Source organism: Hemitrygon akajei, chromosome 14, assembly GCF_048418815.1.
Source record: "Hemitrygon akajei chromosome 14, sHemAka1.3, whole genome shotgun sequence".
Lineage (NCBI taxonomy): Eukaryota > Metazoa > Chordata > Chondrichthyes > Myliobatiformes > Dasyatidae > Hemitrygon > Hemitrygon akajei.
Window position 1 is genome coordinate 15924406 of NC_133137.1, and position 25857 is coordinate 15950262.

Sequence of the window (25857 nt, forward strand, 5' to 3'; positions counted from 1 at the left end):
CATGGCTGTCCAGCTTTTGAGTTTTTTCAAAGATCTCTTGTGGATTGAGAACTGAAGCAGGGGGAAAAAAACTAATATATTGTACAGCACACAACCTGACGAGGGGTCTCGGCCCGAAACGTCGACAGTGCTTCTCCTTATAGATGCTGCCTGGCCTGCTGTGTTCCACCAGCATTTTGTGTGTGTTGTTTGAATTTCCAGCATCTGCAGATTTCCTTGTGTTTGCTAATAGTACAATTGTATATCCATATGTTACAGATCCTTGTACAATGCTATATTGGTAATCAAGTCAAGGTTCTGAAATGGATTTTAAAGGATAGATGCTAAAAGTGGGTTCCTCCACTGGATTTTCTCTAATGAACATGATCTCAGAAGAAGGTGTCAGATATTTCAGACTGTGGAGAGAATGTTTGCTTTTTACATACAGGCTTGTAAAATATTGGGATTTCTACCTCCCTGAAAATGGGTGGGCAATCTTGAAATATCTGAGGCTGAGAATGATTTTGAACACCAAAGGAATTGAGGTATGGGTCTAGGCAGAAAAGTGAGCCCGGGATATGAGGTTAGCCTTGATCTTATTGAAGGACAGCACAAGCCTGAGTAGTTTCCATTTCCAAGTCTTTAACAATCAGACATTTCAATGGGTTTGGGCGAAGGGGAGATAGAGCAAATCTAATGAGTAAACAAATTGATATGGAGGCCAGGTTTGTGACAAACATTTAAAGACTGAGGCAAAGGAACTACAGGGGAGGGGGGGGGTTAGAACTAGATATACAGTACTGTATTACAGATCCTTTTTGAACTTGTACTAGTAGAAATGTTGCTGGCCAAAATAAAAAACCAACAAAGAACCAACAAGCTTTACAAACAGACTAGACTAAAGCTTCTGGAAAAGAATCATTGACAAGGACTTGAGACAAACTCAAGGCCAGAATGTGCATGAGAATAAGAACGTGCAATGTGCTGATAAGCCAAGCATTCTTCCTCATCAAAATTCTTTTGTGGGCATTTATGACAAACAAATGAATCAGGAATTCACAGATGTAGATGCACCAGTTTGTTCACAGACGATACCTTTGAGTGGAATCGGTCAGTATTAATCATTACAATCATTACAAGTGTGAACTTTGTATTATAAAAAGAGTTTGGCCTTAGGCATCTCAGTAAAATATAAATACGATTAATCAATTCTACAGCTGGGGCGATGTTTCTTTGAGTGATAGCTGTGATGAGTTGTGTTTGGAGCTGTAGTGGTAGAGAAGTACATGCAAGTTAAATACTGTATATATTTCAGAGCTATTAATCTAACCTGTGTCATATTTAAAGAGTTCATGTTTGTGCACAATATTTTGCAGCTGCTTAAAATACATTCAGTGGCCACTTTATTTGGTACACGTGCTTGTTAATGCAAATATCTAATCTGCCAAGCACGTGGTAGCAACTCAATGCATTAAAAACATGCAGACATGACCAAGAGGTTCCATTGTTCAGACCAAACATCAGGAATGGGAAGAAGTATGATCTAAGTGAATTTAACTGTGGGTTGAGTGTTGGTGCCACACAAGGTGTTTTGAGTATCTCAGAAACTGCTGATCTGCAATTTTCATGCACAACAACCTCTAGAGTTTAAAGAGAATGGTACAAAAAGAAACAGCCAGTGAGTGGCAGTTCTGTCGGTGAAAGCATCTTAGTAAGAGAGGTTAGAGAAGAATGGTCAGACTGGTTTAAGCTGACAGGATGGCAACAGAAACACAAGTAACCATGTGTAACAACTGGTGTGCAACAATGATTCTTTATTCTGCCTGTGTAGTCTCATAGTTCACTCGGCATGCAGGTTTGGAAATAGTGCATTATATATGCAAATTCAAGCATACAGTACTTAGTAAAATAAAGTGTGTCTTAGCATTGATATCTAGGGAGTGTCTCTGTACCCTTCATTGCCATTCTCTGTTTCCTATTAGCTAATTTTCTATCAACGCTCATGTAGTGGCAGTCAATAGTGTTATCCTTATGCCATTCCCATGTGGGAGGATTTCACATACTGTACAAGCAGATTTGTCATTAAAGTTCAGTTCTGTATCCTGCATGCTGGCTTCCTGGTGTGCTCTGCACTATCCCTCATTAACAAACACAGCGTGATGTCAGAAGTGGTTGATCAACGATGAATTGGTGCTACAGATCAAGTGAGATCCCCATCAAGAAAGAATTTACAGTAAGACTCTGTGTTTGCGTATATCTATGAAAAATATCCAGAGGCTGATCAACCGTCTAAAATAGTTTTTTAATTCCATGCACCATGAGGTTGAGTTGGAAAAGAGTTGCTAGAAAATGCCTTCAAGCTACACGCAATATTGAATGCATCGAAATAATCTTAGCAACTAGCCTGGGACATAGACACAAGCAGGCAAGTCAGTCAAACTTGAAGAGAAAAAAAGATTTGTAGTCCAAATAATAAATGGGAAAATTGAGCGAATACCTGCAGTACCTACATCTACTTACCCGATAATGCACCCCCCCCCCCCCAAGACATTTAACTTCTGTAGACCAGAGGACACTGTGAGATGGCTCAGATGCTTTGAAGGATTTCGGGTTGCAAGCAATTTCGCTCAGGCTTCAAAAGAGCATCAAGTGTGTACACTGATATACAGCATAGGTGTCAAGGCAGATGACATTATGGGTGGATTAAAACTAAAAGATGCTTAGAAAAGTATACAAAACAATGAACAATTTCAAATAATATTTCACAGGGACACAAATTGTTATATATCTGGGGGCAAAGGTCAACTCCAGAAAACAGAAGCCAGATGAAGGTATAACTGGCTTCAGCACAGCGTTGTATGAGTTGTCAGACAACTGTGCATACGGAAATCTGAGGGATGAGCTCATTAGAGGCAGGATTGTTGTCGCTACTAGACACCAACTTGTCAGAGAAATGTCAATTGCAAGCAAATCTCACACTAGAGAAAGCTATTACTATAGTCAGGCAAAGTGAGAATGTTCATCAGCAACAAAAATTCGGACATGAAAACGATGCCGAGGTAAAGATAGAAGCGGTACAAAAAAAGGATACTATCAAAGTGCAGTCAGAAAGAGGGGACAGTAGAACTCAGATCAAGCAAAACAGGTGAGACAAACAGCTCTGTCCAGTAAAAGAAGTGAAGTGCAAGCAATACAATTATAAAAGCCAGTGTCACTCAAAAACAGCTCTTCAGGAGGTCAAAGGAGACCATGATTCAGCCAAAGAGAGAGCTTACCTTGGACTTCTAGATTATAGACAAGGCTGGTGTACTACAGTTGTAAAATGAGGCAGTGACATTCAAAATGGGCGCAGGGACAGATGTCAGCCACCCCTGAATGTCTGTTTGCAAAACTGGTGAGGAAAGCAGACATTACGCTAAATCCATCAAAGGAAGTCAAGTGCTCATCAGGCCAGGGAAACATAAGCTCAGTGTGAAATAAATGTTTATTACTTGCATCTGTAAAAATGAGAAACAGTTAAAAGAGGAAGCCTATCTTGTACAGAATCTCTCCTCACCACTACTGGGATGACATGCCATCGAGAAGCTGAACCACATCGCTAGGTTGGATTCGGTAAACAATGTTCAGCGGCAGGAGACGTACCAGGAGTTGTTCACAGGTCTGAGGGTACTGACAGTACCTTATCCATTGGAGGCCAGGAGTGACCCCCTACCCTCTGCCCACAGCGGGGCGTATACCAGACCCACTGACGAACACAGTCAAAGCTGAACTTGAGAGAGAATGGAGACAGTTGAAATTATAATTGGAGTGAATGGAGTACTAACTGCTGGGCAATGTTCCTGTTCCCAAGTGAGATGACATAGTGAATATCTGTGTTGATCTAACAAAACCCAATAATGTAGTGAGGCAGGAGTTTATTCTGCCCTCTGTTGAGCACACATTGGGTTTGCTGGATGGAGCAAAGTTCTTCACCAAACTAGTTGCAAACTCAGGGTTCTGGCAGAACCGTTTAGCTCCTGAGTCACAGAAGTTCACAACTCTATCACATCATATGGACGCTATGCTTTCAAGAGACACTCCTTGGGCATCTCATCAGCTCCTGAACGCTTTCAGATGAGGATGAACCAAATTTTGGAGGAACTGGAAGGGGTAGTCTGACACATGGAAGATACACTCATCTTTGGAGGCTCAAGAGAGGAACATGACAAAAGAGTGGAAGCTGTCTTGGAGAAACTGAAACAGACTAGAATCACCCTGAACAGAAAGAAATGTGAATTCGCAAAATTGGAGGTGAAGTTCTTGGGCCATCAATGCTCCCCAGAGGGAGTGCAACCAGATTCAGACAAACTGGCAGGAGTTCAGAGCACGGAACAAACTAGGGATGTATCAGAGATCCGCAGTTTCCTTGGCATGGTAAACCAGCTGGGAAAGTTCATTCCAGATTTGGCCACTACATGACCTCCTCTCTCAGAGGAACATTTGGACCTGGGACGCACCACAAGAGAAGTCATTCTCATCTCTTAAAGCAGAGCTTATCTCTCTGCCAACATTAGTGTTCTTTGATCTGAACAAAGCAACCAAGGTCCCTTCAGATATCTATTCCTTTGGGCTATGGGGAGTGCTTATGTAATATTGCAGTTCCATACAGAAACCAGTGGCATATGCCTCAAGAGCACTGACTCCTACTGAACAGCATTATGCCCAAATTGAAAAGGAGATGCTGGCTCTCCTGAATGGTTCAGCTGCTACCTGGCAGGCACTAAATTCCTACTTGAAACAGACCACAGCCACTCGTCAGCCTCCTCAACACTTGGCTGACTTACCTCCACGTCTGCAAAGATTCAGAATGAGATGTAGGCAATACTGTTATGACATTGAACATATCCCCAGCAAATCTTTCACAACACCAGACACTCAGCAAAGATACCAACATCTACTCAGCTCAGGTACGTGAAACCTTTCCCGCCTCACAGCGTATATGGGACGAAATTTGAAAAAAAAGACCAAATCTGCAGCAAGGTCATGCAATGCTGTGAGCATGGATGGCCAGCTGTTCTAAAAGGAGCTCATGAACTCAGACCTTACTCTCTTGAAAGTTTCTTCTTGATGGTTTGCTGCTAAAGGGCTCTAGACTCATCATTCCTGCTTCTATGCATGCTAGAATCATCAGTCAAAGCCACCAAGGATATCAAGGCATTGAAAAATGTTGCCTAAGAGCAAGCAGCCTGTGTGGTGACCTGGTCTGAGCAGGGGGATTATGTAAAGCAATGTGAAGCATACAGAATACTGAAACAACAAAAAAATCATACTGAACCTCTCTGTCCCATAGAATTCCCAGACATTCCCTGGCAAATTGCAGGCACAGACATTTTCAAGCTGAAAAGAGACAGATATCTTCTCAGTGCGGATTACTACTCATGGAATGTTGAGGTGTCCAAGCTGTCCTCTACATTCTCATCAGCAATTATAGGGCACCTGAAAGCTGTACTCACTTGCCATGGAATATCAGAGGCACTTGTGTCAGACAATGGTCCACAATTCAGCTGCTCAGAACTCAAAGCCTTTGCAAGGGGCTATGAGTTCAAACTTCAGTCCACAGTACCCACAAACAAATGGAGAAGCGGAAAGAGCAGTGCAAACTGCTAAGAGTTTCTGACTGAAGGCAAAAGACCTTTACAAAGCACTGCTAGCTTATTGCTCCACACCTCTCGCGAATGGCCACAGTCCATCAGAGTTGTCAATGGGAACAAACCTACCTGTTTTTCCTTCTCCAGCCTCACTTACATAAAGTGAGGAGTTCTGAGACAACGCAGCACGAGAAAACAAAGAGCATGCATGATCTCAGACTCAGAGTAAAATCTTTGTCGCCGCTCAGGACTGGTGAAGCTGTTTGGCTTTCAGACCAATCCACCAAAGGGATAATAGTCCGGCAGCATGCACCACGATTGTTTGTGATCAGAACATCACAAGGTGAAGTCAGGCAGAATAGGCGTGTGCTCGTGCACCTTCAAAGTCCATGAAAAGTAGAGAAAGAAATAGAGTGGCCTGATCCTTATGATGAGGACCACTTACCTGAGAAGTATGCTCTGGTTCAAGAATCTCCTTCCGCTCCAACACTTCCAGCAACCTATACCAGATCGGACCCTTTATCCGTCCCACCACAGAGATATAGACAATAGCCTAATAGCTTATGGCAAATGACTAAAGAGGTTGAATAATCCCCTCACTTTGCCAGAGTGTTCAGGAAGTCCACCCTGACCTCGGTTGGATTTAGTGTTTCCTAAAAAGTGTTCTAATGTTGAAAACATTTCACAAAATGAAACTGTTCTTAAAAAAAATGAATTGTTGAAAAAAAGAGGGGAAAAAAAGAGATTAAAAACAAAGAGAAAGGCAGTTATAATGCTGGTATTTCTTTTTTTATGTTTATGTGAAGAGCATAAGTTATGAGCTATGGTTAAAGTGAATTGAATCGCTCAATTTCAGTGACTTTAATTTCAATGCAGTTCTGTGCACAAGAAGTACATACCTAGGTTTTTTTTTCCAGAACAGCAGATCTAGTGGTAGTGTTACGAATGTGCCACAACTCTGAGGGGCCGAAGGGTACAAAGTAGCCCCCTCCTTTCGAGAATCGCAAGATCGCTATTAATTCAGGTCTGGGACCCAGGAAATGAGAGTGAATCCACAAGGTTTTGGAATGTGTCCTGGCCTCAGCGAGACAAAGCCACGGATAACGGCCATTGTCTCTTGGAGACGGAATTGTGTATTGAGTACTGTACTATTCATTGACGCCCTCAGGGAATGACCAGAGTGGGCTGGTTGAGGGATTGCATCATCCCAACCTGATTGACATCTGAAACCCCGTGAGTAAGGATAAAAGAGGGTCTGGGGAACAACCCCTTTAGACACACCAGGAGAAATGTAGGAGACCGGTGGGGGCTTGTGTGTGTGTCCATCCTTGCCTGGATAACAAGTCCTCCACGGAACGGCCTCGCTAAAGGACGAATATGGATTAAGATTGGATAAAGGAAAGCCGGCAAGTTTCTTTTCTCAAAAATCTCTCTCTCTCTCCAACAATTGCAAACCCAGCGGTCCCCAAAGGCTGCAGCCTGAATGAACTGAGTGACTTTTATATTTCCATCGGAAAATACATTTATCCCCTAGACAACGATAGAGCTATTTCTTATTGATTAGTATTATACCCGCACTTCTAGATTTAGTATTGATGACGTATATTATCTGAATGTTTGCACTGATATTATTTTTGTGTATTTTTACTAATAAATACTGTTAAAGATAGTACCATCAGACTTCAACAGACCTCTATCTTTGCTGGTAAGTGACCCAGTTACGGGGTTCGTAACAGTAGTTAATCATGATATTCCTATACCACTCAGTTAGCCTTCCCTACACGGGAGGAGTTCACATACTGTACAAGCAGGGTTGTCATTAAAGTTCAGTTGAGTATCCCGCATGCTAACACCCTGGTGTGCTCTGCTCTATCTCTTAATAACGAGTACAACAGGTATCACAGTCCATTTCATTAGTATATTACATGGCATCTTATCAAGTGCCTTTTAGAAGTTCATGGCTGGCACATTAAACTCATTTGCCTCATTCACTGCACTTTATCAATAACTTTCAGTAGTTGAACATAACTCTGGCATGGTTCTGGAAAATTGCAAATGTCACTTCACTCTTTAAGAAAGGAGGAAGGCAGTAGAAAGGAAATTATAGACCAGTTATCCTGACCTCAGTGGTTGGGAAGATATTGGAGTTAATTGTTAAGGATGAGGTTATGGAGTACTTGGTGACACTGTACAAGCTAGCACAAAGTCAGCATGGTTTACTTAAGGGAAAATCTTGCCTGACTAACCTGCTGGAATTGTGTGAGGAGATTACAAGTCAGGTAGATAAAGGGAATGCAGTGGATGTTGTATATTTGGACTTTCAGAAGGCCTTTGATAAAGTGCCATGCATGAGGCTGCTTACCAAGTTAAGAGACCATGGTATTACAGGAAAGTTACTGGCATGGTTAGAGCATTGGCTGATTGGTAGGAGGCAGCGAGTGGGAATGAAAGGATCCTTGTCTGATCGGCTGCCAGTGACTAGTGGTGTTCTGCAGGGGTTGCTGTTGGGACCTCTTGTTTTTATGCTGTATGTCAATAATTTAGATGATGGAATAGATGGCTTTGTTGCCAAGTTTGCAGGTGATAAGACGATCGGTGGAGGGGCAGGTAGTGTTGAGGAAACGGGAAGGCTGCAGAAGGACTTAGACAGATTAGGAGAGTGGGGAGGAAAGTGACAAATGAAATACAATGCTGGAAAGTGCATGGTCATGCACTTTTGGTAGAAGAAATAAATGTGCAGACTATTTTCTAAATGGAGAGAAAATCCAAAAATCTGAATTGCAGAGGCACTTGAGAGTCCTTGTGCAGACCACCCTAAAGATTAACTTGCAGGTTGAGTCAGTTGTGAGGAAGGCAAATGCAACATTAGCATTCGGTTCCAGAGGTCTAGAATATAAGAGCCGGGATGTAATGCTGAGGCTTTATAAGGCACTGGTGAGGCCTCACCTTGAGTACTGTGAACAGTTTTGGGCTCCTTATCTCAGAAGAGATGTGCTGGCATTGGAGAAGGTTTAAAGGAAGTTCACAAGGATGGTTCCAGGAATGAAAGGGTTATCAAATGAGGAACGTTTGATGGTTCTGGCCCATTTAGAAGGATAAGAGGGGATTTCACTGAAAATTATCAAATATTGAAAAGAGTAGATGTGGAAAGGATGTTTCCCATGGTAAGGGAGTCTGGGACAAGAGGGCACAGCCTCAGAATAGAGGGTCATCCATTTAAACAAAGATGCCAGAGGGTGGTGAATTTGTGGAATTTTTTACCACAGGCAGTTGGAGAGGCCTAATTGTTGGGTGTATTTAAGGTGGAGATTTGGTAGGTTCTTGATTGGCCACAGCATCAACGGTTAGGGGAAGAAGACTGGGAAGTGGAGGGGATAAAAGAAGGATTGGCCATGATTGAATGGTGGAGCAATCTCAATGGACCAGCTAGCCTAAATCTGCTCCTACGTTCTATGGTCATATGATCTTATAATTTGCCTTCAGCAGGTCCACTCATACTGGCTTTTTGCAAACTGTCCAAATGACTGCTATTTCTAGAATTTACCTAATCATGAAAAGTTAAATCGTTCGGTCAATAGTGAACTGAGTTTATCCCTTGTAATTCACTAGCACTCACTCAGGAAATCTATACATGTTCATATCATGATGAAGGCCTAAGCAATTTCCTTCCTTCAGAAATCTAGCATGCATCCCATCTGCACCAGGTATGCTGGACTTCTTGCTAATCAATTTTTTTATCCCGTCTAGAATCTCTACCACGCTTCTATTTGCTGAACATTATTTTCCTCCTTCGTGAAATGAACTAGACTATTCAATTAGTACCTCAATAATGCTACCTGTTTCATGAGTATATTTCCTATTTGGCTTTGGTGCAAAGTCTCCTGTTACAGCTATATCCCAGTTCACGTTTCTAAAGAGTCTTTAGATTCCTCTTCATGGTAACAGCCATTCTCGTGTTCTCCCTTCTCGTGTTTCTGTTTTCTACTTATGCTCTGAACTTCAAATAATCAGACTGGTCTGGTTCTATTGTGTGTTGGTTTCTATTATAAATGAGCGGTACAATCTCTCTGAACGCTTTACGCTGAAGGCCAACGCAACATGATCAGTAGTTCTCAACATTGAAATTTGTTTGCATTGTGTAATGGGGTTTTTAAAAAAATCACACAATACACCAGATTTGGACAGGATATTGGAAGTTCTCCTAATTCTTAATAAGAAACAACATTCATTTTAAAAAGATAAGAAACATTGGATTTAAAACAAAACGTATGACTTTTACTTAAATTAGCTACATTATATTATAGATATGTAATTGATCTCTAATAGAGGGCTATGGGTAACCCTAGGTAACTTCTAAAGTAAGTACATGTTCAGCACAGCATTGTGAGCTGAAGGGCCTGTATTGTGCTGTAGGTTTTCTATGTTCTGTGTTCTATGTATGCAATTTCTGCAGGCATACCGAGCAAGTCTATAGAGTAGTAACTATAACAAGATTCATTGAAAGATCGTAATTTGCAGAAGACTGCAACTGTTGTCCAAATGCAAATGTAAATAAATAGCAATAACTAATGAGAACATGAAATAACAAGATCAAGGTTCCTTACAGTGGGGTCATTGGTTGTGAGACCATCTCAATAGGTGAGTGCAGTTATCCCCGTTTGTTCAAGAGCCTGATGGTTGAGGGGTAGTAACTGTTCTAGAATCTGGTGGTGCGAGTCCTGAGACTCTTGTACCTTCCACCTGATGGCAGCAGTGAAAAAGGAGCACGGCCTGGGTGGTGAGGATCTTTGATGACAGATGCTGCTTTCCTACAACAGCATTTCATGTAGATGTGCTTTAAGTTTGGGAGGGCTTAACCTGTGATGTGCTGGGCCGAATCCATTAACTTTTGCGGATTTTCCGTTCAAAGTCATTGGTGTTTCCATACCAGGTCAATGAGTCAGTACATTCTCCGCTACATGTCTATAGAAGTTCGTCACACTTAGAGAAGCTTGTCAGTGCTTATACCCCAACTGACAGTAAGTTCTCATGTAAATGATAGAATATGGTTCAGTTTTCACCCAAATGCTAATAATAAATGGTTAGCGCAACACTTACAGATCAGTTCGAAGTTCAATTCTGGTACCATCTCCCTCCATGACCACTTCTGCTTTCTTGCACATTCCAAACCACAGTGGTTGGTAGGTAAATGGTAATGATCGTTGTAAATGGACCTGTGACTAGGCTGGGGTGGCTTACTTGGTGGTGTTGCTCGTTGGTCCGGAAGGGCCTGTTGCACACTGTATCTCTTTGTAAATAAATAAAAAATGCAGCATTCTTAGCATCTTTAGGTGCTACCATAAACACGGTAACAATATTTTATACATTGAAAACGACTTGGAAGGAGCCATGTCTATGTACACGGTTTGCTAGCAATGTTGAACTATTTCACCAAGGACATCTCTTGGCCAAATGGACTTCTTGACAAGAGTCCATAGTTCTGCCAAAAAGGAAGTAACAGTTTAGTTAGACATGGATGAAAATCTGGTCTAGAAATTCGCATAAAGGACAAGAATGTATCATAAAATGGGGAGAAATGTGAGCGATGTCTGTTCCCTCTAGAATTCAAGAAAATGAAAGGAGATTTCATTGGATCATAAAACTCTGCCCAGTTCAAATGTCTAAAACCACAGGCCACAATATCAAAATGAGGAAGAGGTAATTTAGAACAGAGGAGATCTTTCTTCACTTACGGGGTAATGAATCATTGAAATTCTCTGATCTGGAGGGTTGTGGAGTCACTGAATCCACGCAGAATAGAGCTTGATAGTTTCCTGGATATAAAGGGAACTGAGGGATGAGGAGATAGGTATGTAGGTAGCATTGAACTAGAGGATTAGTTCTGATCTTGATGAAACAGGAAAGGGAAATCATGAGAACAGGCACCAGTGCTCATTGAGGGATCAGTGGTGGAAAGGGGGTACATCTTTAAGTTCCTAGCTGTAAACATGTCAGAGGATTTGTCCCGAGCTCACATACTGATGCAGTCACGAAGACGGCAGCTAGCAACTCGTAAAGAGTTTGAGGAGATTTGGTTCGTCACCAAAAGCCCTTGATGACATACTAACTCTATAATGGATGATTGCGAGCTCTCTGAGCGGGTGCATCGCAATCCTAATAGAGGCACAAATGCACGGGATCACAAGAGGATGCAGAGGGCTGTAGACTCAACACGAGGAAATCTGCAGATGCTGGAAATTCAAACAACAACACACACAAAATGTTGGTGGAACACAGCCGGCCAGGCAGCATCTATAGGGAGAAGCGCTGGCCTGCTGTGTTCCACCAGCATTTTGTGTGGGCTGTAGACTCAGCCAGCTCCATCAGAAGCACAACTCCCTTCACCATCAAGGACGTCTTGAAGAGGATCCTTACCATCCAGGACCTGATTTCCTGTTACGGTCGGGGGAGAGGTATCCTCACTCACGACCAACTTCTTTCTCTCTGCCCTCAAATTTCCGAATGGTGCACTATTCCATGTCCACTATCTCATTAACTTTTTTGTACTTAAAAATCATAGCAATTTCATGTGTTTGGACTGTACTGTATTGCTGCTAAACAACAAATCCTTGCACCATTGAAGACATTGATAATAAGTCCAATTCTGAGTGATGGAGACGGTGAAAACCAATACGTTCACAATATTTATGAATAATTTAAACGAACATCTGAAACACCATACACGAGGAAATCTGCAGATGCTGGAAATTCAAACAACACACACAAAATGCTGGTGGAACACAGCAGGCCGGGCAGCATCTATAAGGAGAAGCACTGTCGACGTTTCGGGCCGAGACCCTTCGTCAGGACTCGTGTCTGAAACACCATGTTGTGGTTTGAGTGCCGGGAGACTGAATTGGAATTCCGGCGTGAGCCCTGCGCTGCGTCCCATGTGACTGAGATCTGATGGATGAAATGGGCAAGTCCTGCTCCAAGTTCTTATACAGTGTACCTATATCGTCTTCTATGGGGTAAACTCGGTTATGGTGCCTCAGTGGTGTCAGGAATGGTCTGAAAAACACACAGTTAGCGGAATGTTATCGATCGTAGCTGCAAAAAGAATCGCACTGGTCAAAGTTCAACCTGCATTGTAGCGTCTTTAAATGGCGTAAAGTAAGACGTCCGCATGTGCCAAGTCCTCGTTAGTATAGTGGTTAGTATCCCCGCCTGTCACGCGGGAGACCGGGGTTCAATTCCCCGACGGGGAGATGGTCGTTCCTTTTCTATTTTTCTTCCTAAGAATTTCATTAGTCTTTTTTTCAATGACCACTGCATTGCAAAGGTTCTTTTAGATTTCCCTGCGATTTATTTAAAAATTAGTCAGCTTTCTTTGCCGCTTATCTCAACACATCTATTAACTGAACTGAATATTTTGAGGTATTGCAGCTACTGGATATCTAGAATAACACACACACAAAGCGCTGGATGAACTCAGCAGATCAGGCGACGTCTATGGAGAGAGACCAACAATCCTGATGAGGGGTCTCATGTCGACCTGACCTGTTGATTTCCTCCAGCCAGCGCTTCGTGTGTGCTTATCAAGTAACTTTACTTACTCGTCAAATCCAAACCAACTTGGACTTTACAAGTTACTTAGATGATTATAAACACAGTAAGCAGTCGTTTTCCGGGCCGATTTTATGACCTGAATGTTCACAGTGAAAAAGTTCGGCCATTTCATTCTATAAGGAAGCAGGTTTCCGTAGTTTTTCCACGAGTAGGGGATGTAGCTCAGTGGTAGAGCGCATGCTTTGCATGTATGAGGCCCCGGGTTCAATCCCCGGCATCTCCACTCTTTTATTCCCAAAGATTATCATTGACCATCTCCTAATCTAGGTTTTCATAACGGACCGCAGGATACAGTGGTAAGCAAACATCTTTTCAGTAGAGTTACATTTTCTTAAATTAAAAATATATAATTCTAAAGATAAATAAGTAAATACTTGTACTGTAAACATACCGTGAGCACCAATAATGGAAGATTATAACATATCTCAATGTATTTATACAGTATTTGTCAAAGCAGATGGTCATCGCAATAATTCCAGCCTCTTTTAAATTTTAATTTTGAACAATAATTGGTCAGAATACTGAAGATAGCTGGATTACTCTTTTTCTCCGTAAGCATGTTCAATTTATTAGGCAAACTAATGAATAAATTGTCGTATCAGATTTGTTCTTCCAATTTTTAAGATTATGATTCCATCAGTCTTAAATTTTAAATGAACAATTCAACCAGCATCTACTATCCCGAACTAAAATCCTCTGAAAATCCAGGCTCTTCGCTTTAGGCTACAACCGAAAACTGAACAACTTTTGATGTCGACTGTTTATTCATTTCCATAGATGCTGCCTGACCTGCTGGGTTCCTCCAGCACTTTGTGTGTGTTGGTTTACTTTGGATTTCCAGAATCTGCAAATTTTCTTGTGTTTTTGATGCCTCAACCTGGATGCCCCATATTAATGGCATTAATTTAAATCTATTACATCACTTCCTCCTTGTACTTTTAAAAAAAACACCAAATCTATTCTTAATGTTCCAAATTCCAGGGATCACAATCTTAGATGATCCCTTGCAATTTAAAGACACCACCTCATAAAGAGCACAACCACTGCCCCCTGGTAATTTCTTCCTGCAACAGCTCAGAATAGGATATGCTTATAGTCTGGAAACTAGGGGTCATCGTTTTAGGGTTGAATGTGAGATATTTAAGACAAAGCTGAGGGGAAACTGCTTCAATCAGAAGGTAGTAAAGTGTGGAATGATCAGCCAGCTGAAAAGGTTCAACTTGAGCAGCAGACTCGATGGGCCAAATGGCCTAAATTCTGCTGTTGTATATTATGGTCTTAAGGGAAGCTTGGAAGGTTATATAGATGACAAGAGGTTGCAGTCTGGGTGCAAGAAAATGGGAATAGGCATGAAGCCGGGCTGGCATGATCTAGACTAGCCAAAGGGCTTGTTTCTGTTCTGTGGTGCTCTGTGACTCTACGAGATAATTTACCAACCTATTGAGTCTTCTATAGTTGTACCGTGGAGAGCATTCTGACAGGCTGCATCACTCTCTGGTATGGAGGGGCTACTGCACAGGACTGAAAGAAGCTACAGAAGATTGTAAATCTAGTCAGCTCCATTTTGGGTACTAGCCTTACGAAGTACCCAGGACATCTTTAGGGAGTGGTGTCTCAGAAAGGCAGTGTCCATTATTAAGGACCTTCAGCACCCAGGGCATGCCCTTTTCTCACTGTTACCATCAGGTAGGAGATACAGAAGCCTGAAGGCACACACTCAGCGATTCAGGAACAGCGTCTTCCCTCTGTCATCCAATTCCTAAATGGACATTGAAGCTTTGGACACTACCTCACTTTTTTTAATATACAGTATTTATGTTTTTACACATTTTTAAAATCTATTAAATATATGTAATTGATTTACTTGCTTATTTATTATATTTTATTTTTTTTCTCTCTCTCTGCTGGATTATGTATTGCATTTAACTGCTGCAGCTAAATTAACAAATTTTATGTCACATGCTGGTGATAATAAACCTGATTCTGATTCGAGAAAGTTGAGAAAATTTCCAAGCACACTCATTGTGCTGAAGAAATCAGAGTACAGCACACTTTAACATGCTCAAAGCCTTTGAAAAGATAGCAGAGAAACTTGCTGAATTCCAGCATAAAATCCAGCTGATAAAAAGGAATTGCTAAATTCTTTCACCCCCACCAGTTACAAATTTCATATTTTTAGAACCATTTTGCACAAAATGTTGGGGAACAGCTTGCCTTATAATGTTTTTTTTAAATCTGAGAATTTAAGTTAATTGCAGGTTATTTTGTTCATCATTCAAGCAAGACAAATTACCACACTCTTTAGCTGGCAAAATCTATCGTTAGTTCTGCAGTGTGTGCAAGAATGATTGTGTAGGAGCCATGTATCTGTTCTCTACATGTTTCTATTAGGTATTGCACATTTATTATGTTTATTATGGTAACTAGTCACATTAGTGGATGGGGTGTGGTAAAGGTGAAGGGAATAATTTACACATTCTTGCTTATTTCGTGGTATTTGCGGCTTGGGACCGGCAGAGGTCATATCTTTGCTGACTACTTAATATCACTTCAAGCTTGTTTGTTTGCCAATTGCTAATAAAGGTTGAGGGTGAGCTATTAAAAATAAACTCAAAAATTAAACAGTTTGCATTATTCTGGCAAGATTTACGTTGGAAAGAAAATACTCAAAATCAGTTTATGTATACAATAAGATTTATTTGACAAATTGCAACTACCCAACAAGAGTGAATAGGTCTGCTTAAACATTTTTAATGGTAATTTGAGTACATGTCTCAGACCATTTCTTTTCCCACCCTGGTCTTATAAAGACCAAAATCTTAGTTTACAAGGCAAATGCACTCAAAGTACTTTTACTGCTACAGTAAAATTGCAGGTTAGAAAATACTACAAGCAGCATTCCCTTCTCACATTACAAATAGTTACAGTGCAGCAAAGTAGGAACTATGAGAAATCAAATAAAGCTCCTTTGAAATAGATAATACAAGTTACCTTGATACAAGTATTTAACTGTAATGTGCATTACTCCAATGCTCAATAACCAACAAATCCAAATTGGTTTGCTTTTAAGATAAATGTACCAGTTTTCACTTTTACAGTCCTTGACATAGACAAAATATTATTTCGTATCTACAATCCTTTGAGCAAATTTTATTCATTCTTCAAACATTGTTAAGTCAGATCTTGATCAGAAGGATATAATTCCACCAAAGAAGGTAAGTTCTGAATGAAAACTATTTCCGGCAACTGGAAACTAAAGCTGTATTTTACAATTTTACTGGGGGCCAGTTAAGACAGACGTCTGTGTGCGTTGACTCAGGAAGCCATTGAGAATAAGCTGACAATAGGTCTGTTTAAAATGAAAATATGAAAATAATATTAATAGGTTAATTATCACCAAACATTTAACTATCAGGAAATTTAAACATGGTTTTTAAAATACTTCAGTGCATACAAGAGAAAAGCAGATTATTCATTAAACTAGGTAGAGATGACATTCAAACAGACCTAGGTTTGTTTCTACACACGTTACTAAAAGCCAATATAAAGCCGCTGCGATTGCAAGGTCAGCTTTATGATCAGGAAAGTCAAAGTAAATCTATCATCAAAATACACATCTGTCACCATATACAATCCTGAGATTTGTTTTCTTGTGGGCACACACAACAAATCTATAGAACAGTAACTATAACAGAATCAATAAAAGACCGCTCAACTAGGGCATTCCAGAGTGCAGAAGACAACAAAGTGTATGAATACAAAAAGAATCAATGGGAAATAAATAAATATCGAGAACATGAGATGAAGAATCCCTGAAAGTGATCCATAGGTTGTGGGAACATTTATAGTGACACGGCAAGTGAGGTTAACCCCTTTGGCTCAAGAGCCTGATGGCTGAAGAGCAGTAACTGTTCCTGAGTCTGGTGGTGTTAGCCTCAAGGCTCCTATACCTTCTTCCTGATTGCAACAGTGAGACGAGAGCACGTCCTGGGTAATTCTAGAGGACCTTGCTGAGGCAGGGTCTGGATTTACTTTGTACCGTTTTGGTCCCTTTATCTGAGGAGGGATGTGAGGGAGGGAGAGCAGCAGAGTCTGATTGATTCCAGAAATGGGAGAGATTGAGTAGACTGGGACTGTATTCCTTAAAGTTTAGAATGATGAAGGATCTCATTGACACTTCAAAAATTCTTAATGGCTTGAATGGTTCCCCTGACAGAGGAGTCTTGTTTGGGAATAAGAGGCAAAGTAGAGATGAGGAAAAATGTCTCAACTCAGAAACTGGTGAACCTTTGGAATTCTCTTTCCTGGATGGCTATGAAAGTTTAGTTTTGTGTTCATTCAAAATTACTGAGCACGAAGGGAACAAAAAAAAGATACGGAGTTAGAAAATGGCTCCCAACGTAGAAGACATCAACCCTGATTGTGACGAATGGAGAAATAGCTCCAAGGAAGACTAATAACTACTCCTACTTGTTACTTTTGATTTTACTGCAACTTCTCTATATTCAACAAAAGAATGCCAGCTGCAAAAACATTTATCATGGCACTAGGTAACATGAAACAAAAACATAATAGTTTTCTCACATTTGTTATCTTTCTTCCAGGCAGCGAGCAATGCATCACGGTTGTCTACCTTTTCAGAAACCAGAGCTCTCAGCAGGGCGTCTGTCCTCGGCTGAAGCCTTTGAAATAGCAGGACTTAGTAACTGGACTTGCACACAAATCAAAACATGACAGCAAGTAATAAAATTTCCCCACTTCACCCAATGTCATCTCCCAGCCCAAATAAATACCTAAATAGTAATTCCTTTTTATTCACTGAGATACAATTTAGAATAGGCCCTTCTATCTGCACTGTCCAGCGATCCCCAAATTTAAAATCTACCCTAACCATGGGACAATTCACAATGATCAATTAACCTATCAACCAGTAGGTCTTTCAAATGTGGGAGGTAACCCACAAAGTACAGGGAAAACATACAGACAACAGCAGGAATTGAACTCAAGTTGCTGGTACTATAAAGCGCTGTGCTAACCACTACGCTACTGTGCTTCCCAGTATTACTAAGTTAACTTTTATGCCATTACTCCATTGACTTTGGCTATTATTTAAACTTGAACAATAGCTCCAAAGAAACAAAGTTCTATTTAGTATGGACACACCACCCCTGTGCGATGTGGCACACTGATACACCACTGAGAGGCTTGTCACACTGACATGCCACCAGAGAGGCGTGACATGAAGACACACCACCACTGTGGGTCGTGGCACACCAACATGCCACACCACTGCGGGGTGTCTTGGTGCCTAGTACCAGACAGTGGAATTGGAACACTGCTCCGTCATGGATATTTCCTGACAAACAGAAGCCTCAAGGACAGCTCAAAGTGGAGAGAAGCATTTTGGATGAGATCAAAAATTTGGAGACCAAGCAACAGGAGCACTTAAGTCCTGTGTGAGTGGTGGAACACATCACAAACTACCCAGCACGTTCTGCCTCATCAACGGGGGAATCTGAAACTGCCCCGTTGACATCTTTAAGCCCTAAAGCCACATTCCTGAAGGACTGTCCAAGGCGAGAAGATAACAACTGCTTGATATAGTACATTGGCACTGCAGCCTTGATCCATTCCAAATTGGCACATGTGCACTTCTATCAAATTCATTAAAAAGTCACTTTTATCTTCAACACTAGAGATAATAATTGAAATGTTATGAGTTTATCAAATACTACTTTAACGGTGTCATCTCATGCTCAGTCATTCACAGAAATATACAAACTTACTTGGCCCAGGACTTTAACATCGTAGATGGACTGGAGAGTAGGCACTTGGTATACGAGGCAAGTTTTTTAATCACCTTCAATATAGGGTGGAAAATAAAAAAACAATTATTTCCAAAGCAGGTAATACATTATTAAGTAAATTGTCTTGCATCTTAATTTATTAACATACACAGCTCAAGAGATTAGCAACTTTTCACCTTAATCTTAACTCTCTCTCCTTCACCCTGTCAATTAAATATTTTAAGAGGTACTCAAGGAACTGTTGGTGTTAATCTTATATTAAGAATCAGCCAAACTCACTGAGTTCAGCCTGTTAGACAGGCATGAATGCCTACGGCAGTCCTACGTTGAGTTCAACGCTGACTGGCAACTCCTGTGACGCTGCTGGTGCCAAACCGTATCGGTCTCTGCCATTCCTTTGGGTTCATCAGATGCGTGGAGAGGGGGAGCTTACTACACGGGCACAAAGTACACTGCGGTTGCTGGGGTCAAAGCAACACGTACAACACGCTGGAGGAACTCAGCAGGTCGGGCAGTATCCGTGGAAACGAACAGTCAACATTTCGGGCTGACACCCTTCGTCAGGACTGAAGAGGGAGGGGGCAGGGGCCCTATGAAGAAGGTGAGGGGAGAGTGGGAAGGAGAAGGCTGGTAGGTGCCAGGTGAAAAACCCATCAAGGGGTGGGGGAGGGGAAGCAGGGAGGGGATAGGCAGGAAAGGTGAAGAAGGAATGTAAGGGAAAAGCACTATGGGTAGTAGAAGGATTGTAGCAGACTGGGGGACCGCTTCATCGAGCACCTCCGCTCCGTCCGCCACAACAGACAGGATCTCCCGGTTGCTACCCACTTCAACTCTGCTTCACATTCCCATTTGGATATGTCCATACATGGCCTCCTCTACTGCCATGATGGGGCCAAACTCGGGTTGGAGGAACAACACCTCATATACCGTCTGGGTAGTCTCCAGCCCCTTGACATGAACACTGAATTATCCAACTTCCGGTAATTCCCTCCCCCTCCCTTCCCCCATCCCAGTTTCACTCTGCCTCCTCCTCCAGTTGCCTATCACCTCTCTCATGATTCTGCCTTCTTCTACTACCCATAGTGCTTTCCCCTCACATTCCTTCACCTTTCCTGCCTATCCCCTCCCCCACCCCTTGATCTTTCCCCTTACTGGTTTTTCACCTGGCACCTACCAGCCTTCTCCTTCCCACCCTCCCCCCCCTCCACCTTCTTTATAGGGCCCCTGCCCCCTCCCTCTTCAGTCCTGACGAAGAGTCTCGGCCCGAAACATTGACTGTTCACTTCCACAGATGCTGCCCGATCTGCTGAGTTCCTCCAGCGTGTTGCTAGATGGGCAACAGCTTACTCTCCATATTGTGCTGCCCTGGCTTGCACATCTAGACAGTTGGGACGCTACATCCATGATCAACTCTGACCAACAGAGGCCTCATTAATACAATCAATGACATTCACTGATTCATAAACAAGAGAAAATATGCAGATGCTATATTCACTGATGAGAACTTACATCAATGTAAATGGATTAAGAATATAAAACTGAAATTTAGTCAAATTGTGCTCAGATTTTAAATATTTCAAGCTGCACAAAACCATGCATTTAAGAGTTTCTCCCCAGGTTTCTTTAAACAAAGTTCACAGGACATTTATTATCAAAGTATGTATACATTATACAACCTTGAGATTTGTCTCCTAATAGGTAGCCACAAAACAAAAAATACCGCCAAACACCCAATGTGCAGATAGAGAAAAATACAAATCATGAAAACAATAAACGCAAGGAAAGAGCATTCTGAACTGAAGTCCACAGACTCTCAGTACAGCGCAGAAAGGAGCTGCAAGCTGAACTGGCCTATCCCTCGCCTCAGGCCCCAACACTCTGACCTAAATCATTCACTTACATTAAATCCGTCAATCTCAACTGGCCTTTGCCATTCAGTAAAAGGAAAGAGAGTACGGATATCTAATGAGGATACAGCTGAGCATGAAGATACTCCATGCAGCCACTCATCAGCTATGAATTGGGTAAAGTGGCAGGTTCTGAAAATGCACTTCGTTGAGCGATCGATGCCACAAGAGAGCAGCGACCAGGGAGGAAACCATCAAAAGGCAGAGCAGAAATACAATAACATTCATACAAGAAAATCTTGTTTCACTGGGGGTTTTTGGCAAAGGTCTTTGCAGTTTTTTGGCTGTAGAATTCATCCCATCAATATTTTTACTGTAAAAGGCTGCAATTATGGAGCTCAGATGTAACACTGACAGCTAGAATATGACTCCTTTCGTGAAGTATTGTGTTAGGAAACACTTACCGTTCCTTCCAGCAAAAATTTAGCAAAGTACTTGTATCGGTCCAGTCCCTCTGGATAGTCTACTTCAACCGCAGGAAGTTCCCAGCCAACTCTGACTATAATTAGAAATATTGCAATTGATGAGTATAGAAAACTTACCTTACCTCACCAAATATAAATGCAAGGAAGTTTTTTACTTATTTTTATTTCAGTGAATTAAGCTCCTTGCTTGTCCATTATGTAGATCTTGTACTACCCCCAAGGCAGATTTCCTCCTCAGGGTCCAGTTAACACATATACGGCACGCATTAGCAATAACTAACCCATCAACTTACAAAAGGTACTTCCTCTGTGACACTTAACACGACCAGTCCCAGGGCAGTAACGGGGAGGGGGCGAATCCAGAGGTTTTCCGTAGTGACTGTATTGGGGTAGGAGGAGAGGGATCCACTCAGGTTCAATCACGGTCAACCCTGGTAAGGGAATTTGATTTCACAATTATTAAATTTGCATTGAGTGAACATTAAGAATATAGCCTTACAAATTTTATAAAAGAAATGTTCACCAATTTGGAATTTGTGCCACGTCATAATATCACACAGCCTGTCAAAAGTGTTCATGTACAAAATTATCATTCCAACCTAATTTGCTCCACTCCATTGCTCTCAGGAAAGCTGAGAGTAATGAATAATATTGCTGAAAGGCATTCATCCTCAGTCTGATCTATAGATTAAAATAGTTTGAAATGTCAATTTCATCACGTGGCATCTATTCAGTATGGCATGAGGATTTTGGCCAATTTCTTCAATTATAGACAATGCTGTTGTACTTGAAATAAACAAACTTGATGAGAAAGGTAACAGGATGCAGTGAACAAATCTTCCAGGCGGCTTTAAATTATGATGCAAATGCTCTTCTTGTCACACTTTCGGTTATACAATTCCTATGAACATACTGATTTGGAAAACTATACTAGAACCTCTTTTTAGAAAGTGAACAGTAAGGAGATGTACAAAAGGGATGGACTTAGTCAGCCTAAACAAAGTGGTGCCGACAGTATATTGCAAGAAAACAAGAGGTTATCCACCTTGGAAAGAAGATCAGGGAAAAAAGTCTATTTAAAACTGAGAACTTAGTAAATGTTGGTGGAGGATCTTATGTGTGCAGGTTATTGAGACAAGGAAGTTAATATGCAAGTTAAGAAAACTGGTAATGTCCAATTAATAGCTTGAAGTATTTTCAATATGAACATGTTTCTGATGTCAAGTCAAGTCAAGTCACTTTTTATTGTCATTTTGACCAGAACTGCTGGTACAGTACACAGTAAAAATGAGACAACGTTTTTTAGGACCATGGTGCTACATGAAACAATACAAAAACTACACTGAACTACGTAAAACCACATAAAAACTACACCAGACTAAAGATCTACCCAAGACTGCATAAAGAGCACAAAACAGTGCAGGCATTACAATAAATAATAAACAAGACAATAGGCACAGTAGAGGGCAGTAAATTGGTGTCAGTCCTGACTCTGGGTACTGAGGAGTCTGATGGCTTGGGGGAAGAAACTGATGTAGATGGAGAGGAAGTAATGTGGATAAAGTCACCTGCAAATGTGAATTTCAAAGATCTGTGAGCAAGCCACTCCAGAAGGCATCAAACACCCAGTCAAAAAATGCAAACTATCATTAAAGACTATATTTCCCAAGATAATCAACGTGTGGTCAAGATTGTTCCACCTTACAAAGATATTTTTGCAATAATTCAAGCATCTGATTACTAATAAAATACAGAAATAAAACAAGTTATTTTCAGAATATTTATACTGAACTCATTTACAAAGCTGCAACTGCAAACAGACTTAATATGGCAAAAACAAAGAATTACAATGGATAACTACACATCTCTGCCAGAATCTTCACGGCTGTAATGCTGAATCAGCGGGGCTTACGTGGTAAAATTCCAGGTACACATAACACTTCGTCCTTAGAGTCAAAGATTTATACAGCAAAGAATAGGCCCTTCGACCCACCACATCCATGCTAACTTTATGCCCATCTACAGTAATCCCGCAGATACAGTATCTGCTCCCAATCTATATTTGCCCAGTTCTTTCTTACGCTTTCATATACAGCCTTCCCCCCTGCCCCGCCACAATTCTAGGCCACAAAATAATCTAGCCATGGTTTTAAAAAACTTTGCTAGATTAACAGAGCTCAAAACATTTCTAGTTTACATTGAAGCTACAATTCTACTTAATTCAGAATCACTTCAGAAAATCAGTGCATCTCTTCTCAATTTTTAGCAAGATAAAATCAGTTTTGTCAGAATGCAGCTACTCCAAACTCAGTTCCCTATACATAAAATGAGAACTGCTGAAAATAGAGGAATATATGATGCATGCTTCAATATCTCACCTTTACTGGCCCTTGTCATATCAGAGACATCCGTATGATGCTAGCTGTTAAAAAAAAAGCACTACAAAAGTTCTAAGTTTGGAGAGAAGTACATCCTTTACCTTGCATGTACATCTTGGAAGTCTCAACTATTTCTTGATAAACAACGAACTCAGGAAGATGTTTGAACAACACTGAACTTGGATGGATAAACACAGGCTCATCAAGGAGGGGGGTCTGAAGAACAGAACAGACAAACATTAGATCAAATGCAGACCAGTTCATTCATGCTCCTGTACGCTAACTGGAAAGTATCACAACTCAAATCAAAAATCTATGTGTTGAAGGTTCAATTTGCTTTACCTTGTAGGCATTTCTCCATTTTTCATCTAATGCATCCTCTGATTGGACTTTCCTTGCAATGTGATCCCCAAGACCAGCCATAACAATCTGCCTTAAGTAAAGGACCTGAGTTTCTGTTGGTGGTTTCATCTTGGGATCAACGAACAATCCAAGCTGTGGGAAGACAGCATTTACTGTAGAAGACAAGGGGACAATAGGCATTTAGAAAGAACACAAATTAGGATCATTTAGAAAATGCAATAATGACAATTAAAATTCTGTTTTTGAACCAAGCACAAGCCTCTTCGCTACAGTTTAGCAATATTATGAACACTTAAATCACTTTGCACTAAAATGGACTTTTGTTTTGTTTTGTCCTATTTGTGTTCTTTCTTGCAAGAATTGTGAATGATTTATGCTCATGTTTTTCCTGTGAATGCTTCTTATATGATGCTAGGAGGCTGTGATAAGGTAAGATAAAACTTTAATTATCCTGAAGGAAATTATTGTTGCAAGGTTGCTCAGTCAGAAATATATACTTTAAAATACAAATGTAAGCACTGAGGCAAGAAAAATACAAAATGTGCATTAAAAAGTCATAGTGCTAAATACAGATGTGCAATGAAACTATACACTTATAAACTTAAGGAGGAGGAGTTGTAGAGTCTTGTAGCCACAGGGAGAAAGGTCCTCCTGTGGTGTCCTGCTGCTGCTGCAAGTAAGTTTTTCACTGCACTGTTGTATACACGTACTTGTGCATATAACAATGAACTTGACTTTAACTTTAAATGGAAGCCCTATTTAAAAAGGAAAAAGTAATTGCTTCCACTGCAAAGAAACCCATTGGTTGGTACTACAGTGGTTTCCAGTTAATTGGTACACACCAGGACTAGTACATTTCGGCCAATTTGAGCAGCTGCCCCAATTAGCCACAGAAATAGTTAAAAAGGTATTTTTAAAAAAAAAGCAAAATGAGTAATAAACTATGTATTTAAATGAAATAGAGAACAAATTAGATAGATAGATAGATAGATAGATACTTTATTCATCCCCATGGGGAAATTCAACATTTTTTCCAATGTCCCATACACTTGTTGTAGCAACAACTCATTACATACAATACTTAACTCAGTAATAATATGATATGCATCTAAATCACTAACTCAAAAAGCATTAATAATAGCTTTAAAAAAAGTTCTTAAGTCCTGGCAGTTGAATTGTAAAGCCTAATGGCATTGGGGAGTATTGACCTCTTCATCCTGTCTGAGGAGCATTGCATCGACAGTAACCTGTCGCTGAAACTGCTTCTCTGTCTCTGGATGGTGCTATGTAGAGGATGTTCAGGGTTTTCCATAATTGACCGTAGCCTACTCAGCGCCCTTCGCTCAGCTACCGATGTTAAACTCTCCAGTACTTTGCCCACGACAGAGCCCGCCTTCCTTATCAGCTTATTAAGACGTGAGGCGTCCTTCTTCTTAATGCTTCCTCCCCAACACGCCACCACAAAGAAGAGGGCGCTCTCAACAACTGACCTATAGAACATCTTCAGCATCTCACTGCAGACATTGAATGACGCCAACCTTCTAAGGAAGTACAGTCGACTCTGTGCCTTCCTGCACAAGGCATCTGTGTTGGCAGTCCAGTCTAGCTTCTCGTCCAACTGTACTCCCAGATACTTGTAGGTCTTAACCTGCTCCACACATTCTCCATTAATGATCACTGGCTCCATATGAGGCCTAGATCTCCTAAAGTCCACCACCATCTCCTTGGTCTTGGTGACATTGAGACGCAGGTAGTTTGAGTTG

At 41.0% G+C, this 25857-nt stretch overlaps 1 protein-coding gene and 2 non-coding genes across 3 annotated transcripts in view; 2 read left to right on the plus strand and 1 right to left on the minus strand.

Moving 5' to 3' along the window:
* Positions 1–12781: 12781 nt before the first annotated feature.
* On the plus strand, positions 12782–12853 carry trnad-guc (transfer RNA aspartic acid (anticodon GUC)). The gene has a single exon. It is a non-coding gene; the product is annotated as a tRNA-Asp (tRNA).
* Positions 12854–13365: 512 nt separating this feature from the next.
* trnaa-ugc (transfer RNA alanine (anticodon UGC)) lies at positions 13366–13437 on the plus strand. Its single transcript has one exon. It is a non-coding gene; the product is annotated as a tRNA-Ala (tRNA).
* A 2453-nt stretch (positions 13438–15890) lies between these two features.
* dhx37 (DEAH (Asp-Glu-Ala-His) box polypeptide 37) overlaps positions 15891–25857 on the minus strand; it is a 41371-nt gene continuing 31404 nt past the window's right edge. The window contains exons 22-28 of the mRNA XM_073065524.1: positions 24074–24246; positions 23833–23947; positions 21647–21784; positions 21333–21427; positions 19001–19074; positions 17799–17896; positions 15891–16563 (exon numbers count right to left, since the gene is read on the minus strand). Of these exons, the coding sequence (XP_072921625.1) occupies positions 16481–16563; positions 17799–17896; positions 19001–19074; positions 21333–21427; positions 21647–21784; positions 23833–23947; positions 24074–24246 (776 nt within the window). The 3' untranslated portion in view covers positions 15891–16480. The remainder of the gene's footprint in view (positions 16564–17798; positions 17897–19000; positions 19075–21332; positions 21428–21646; positions 21785–23832; positions 23948–24073; positions 24247–25857) is intronic.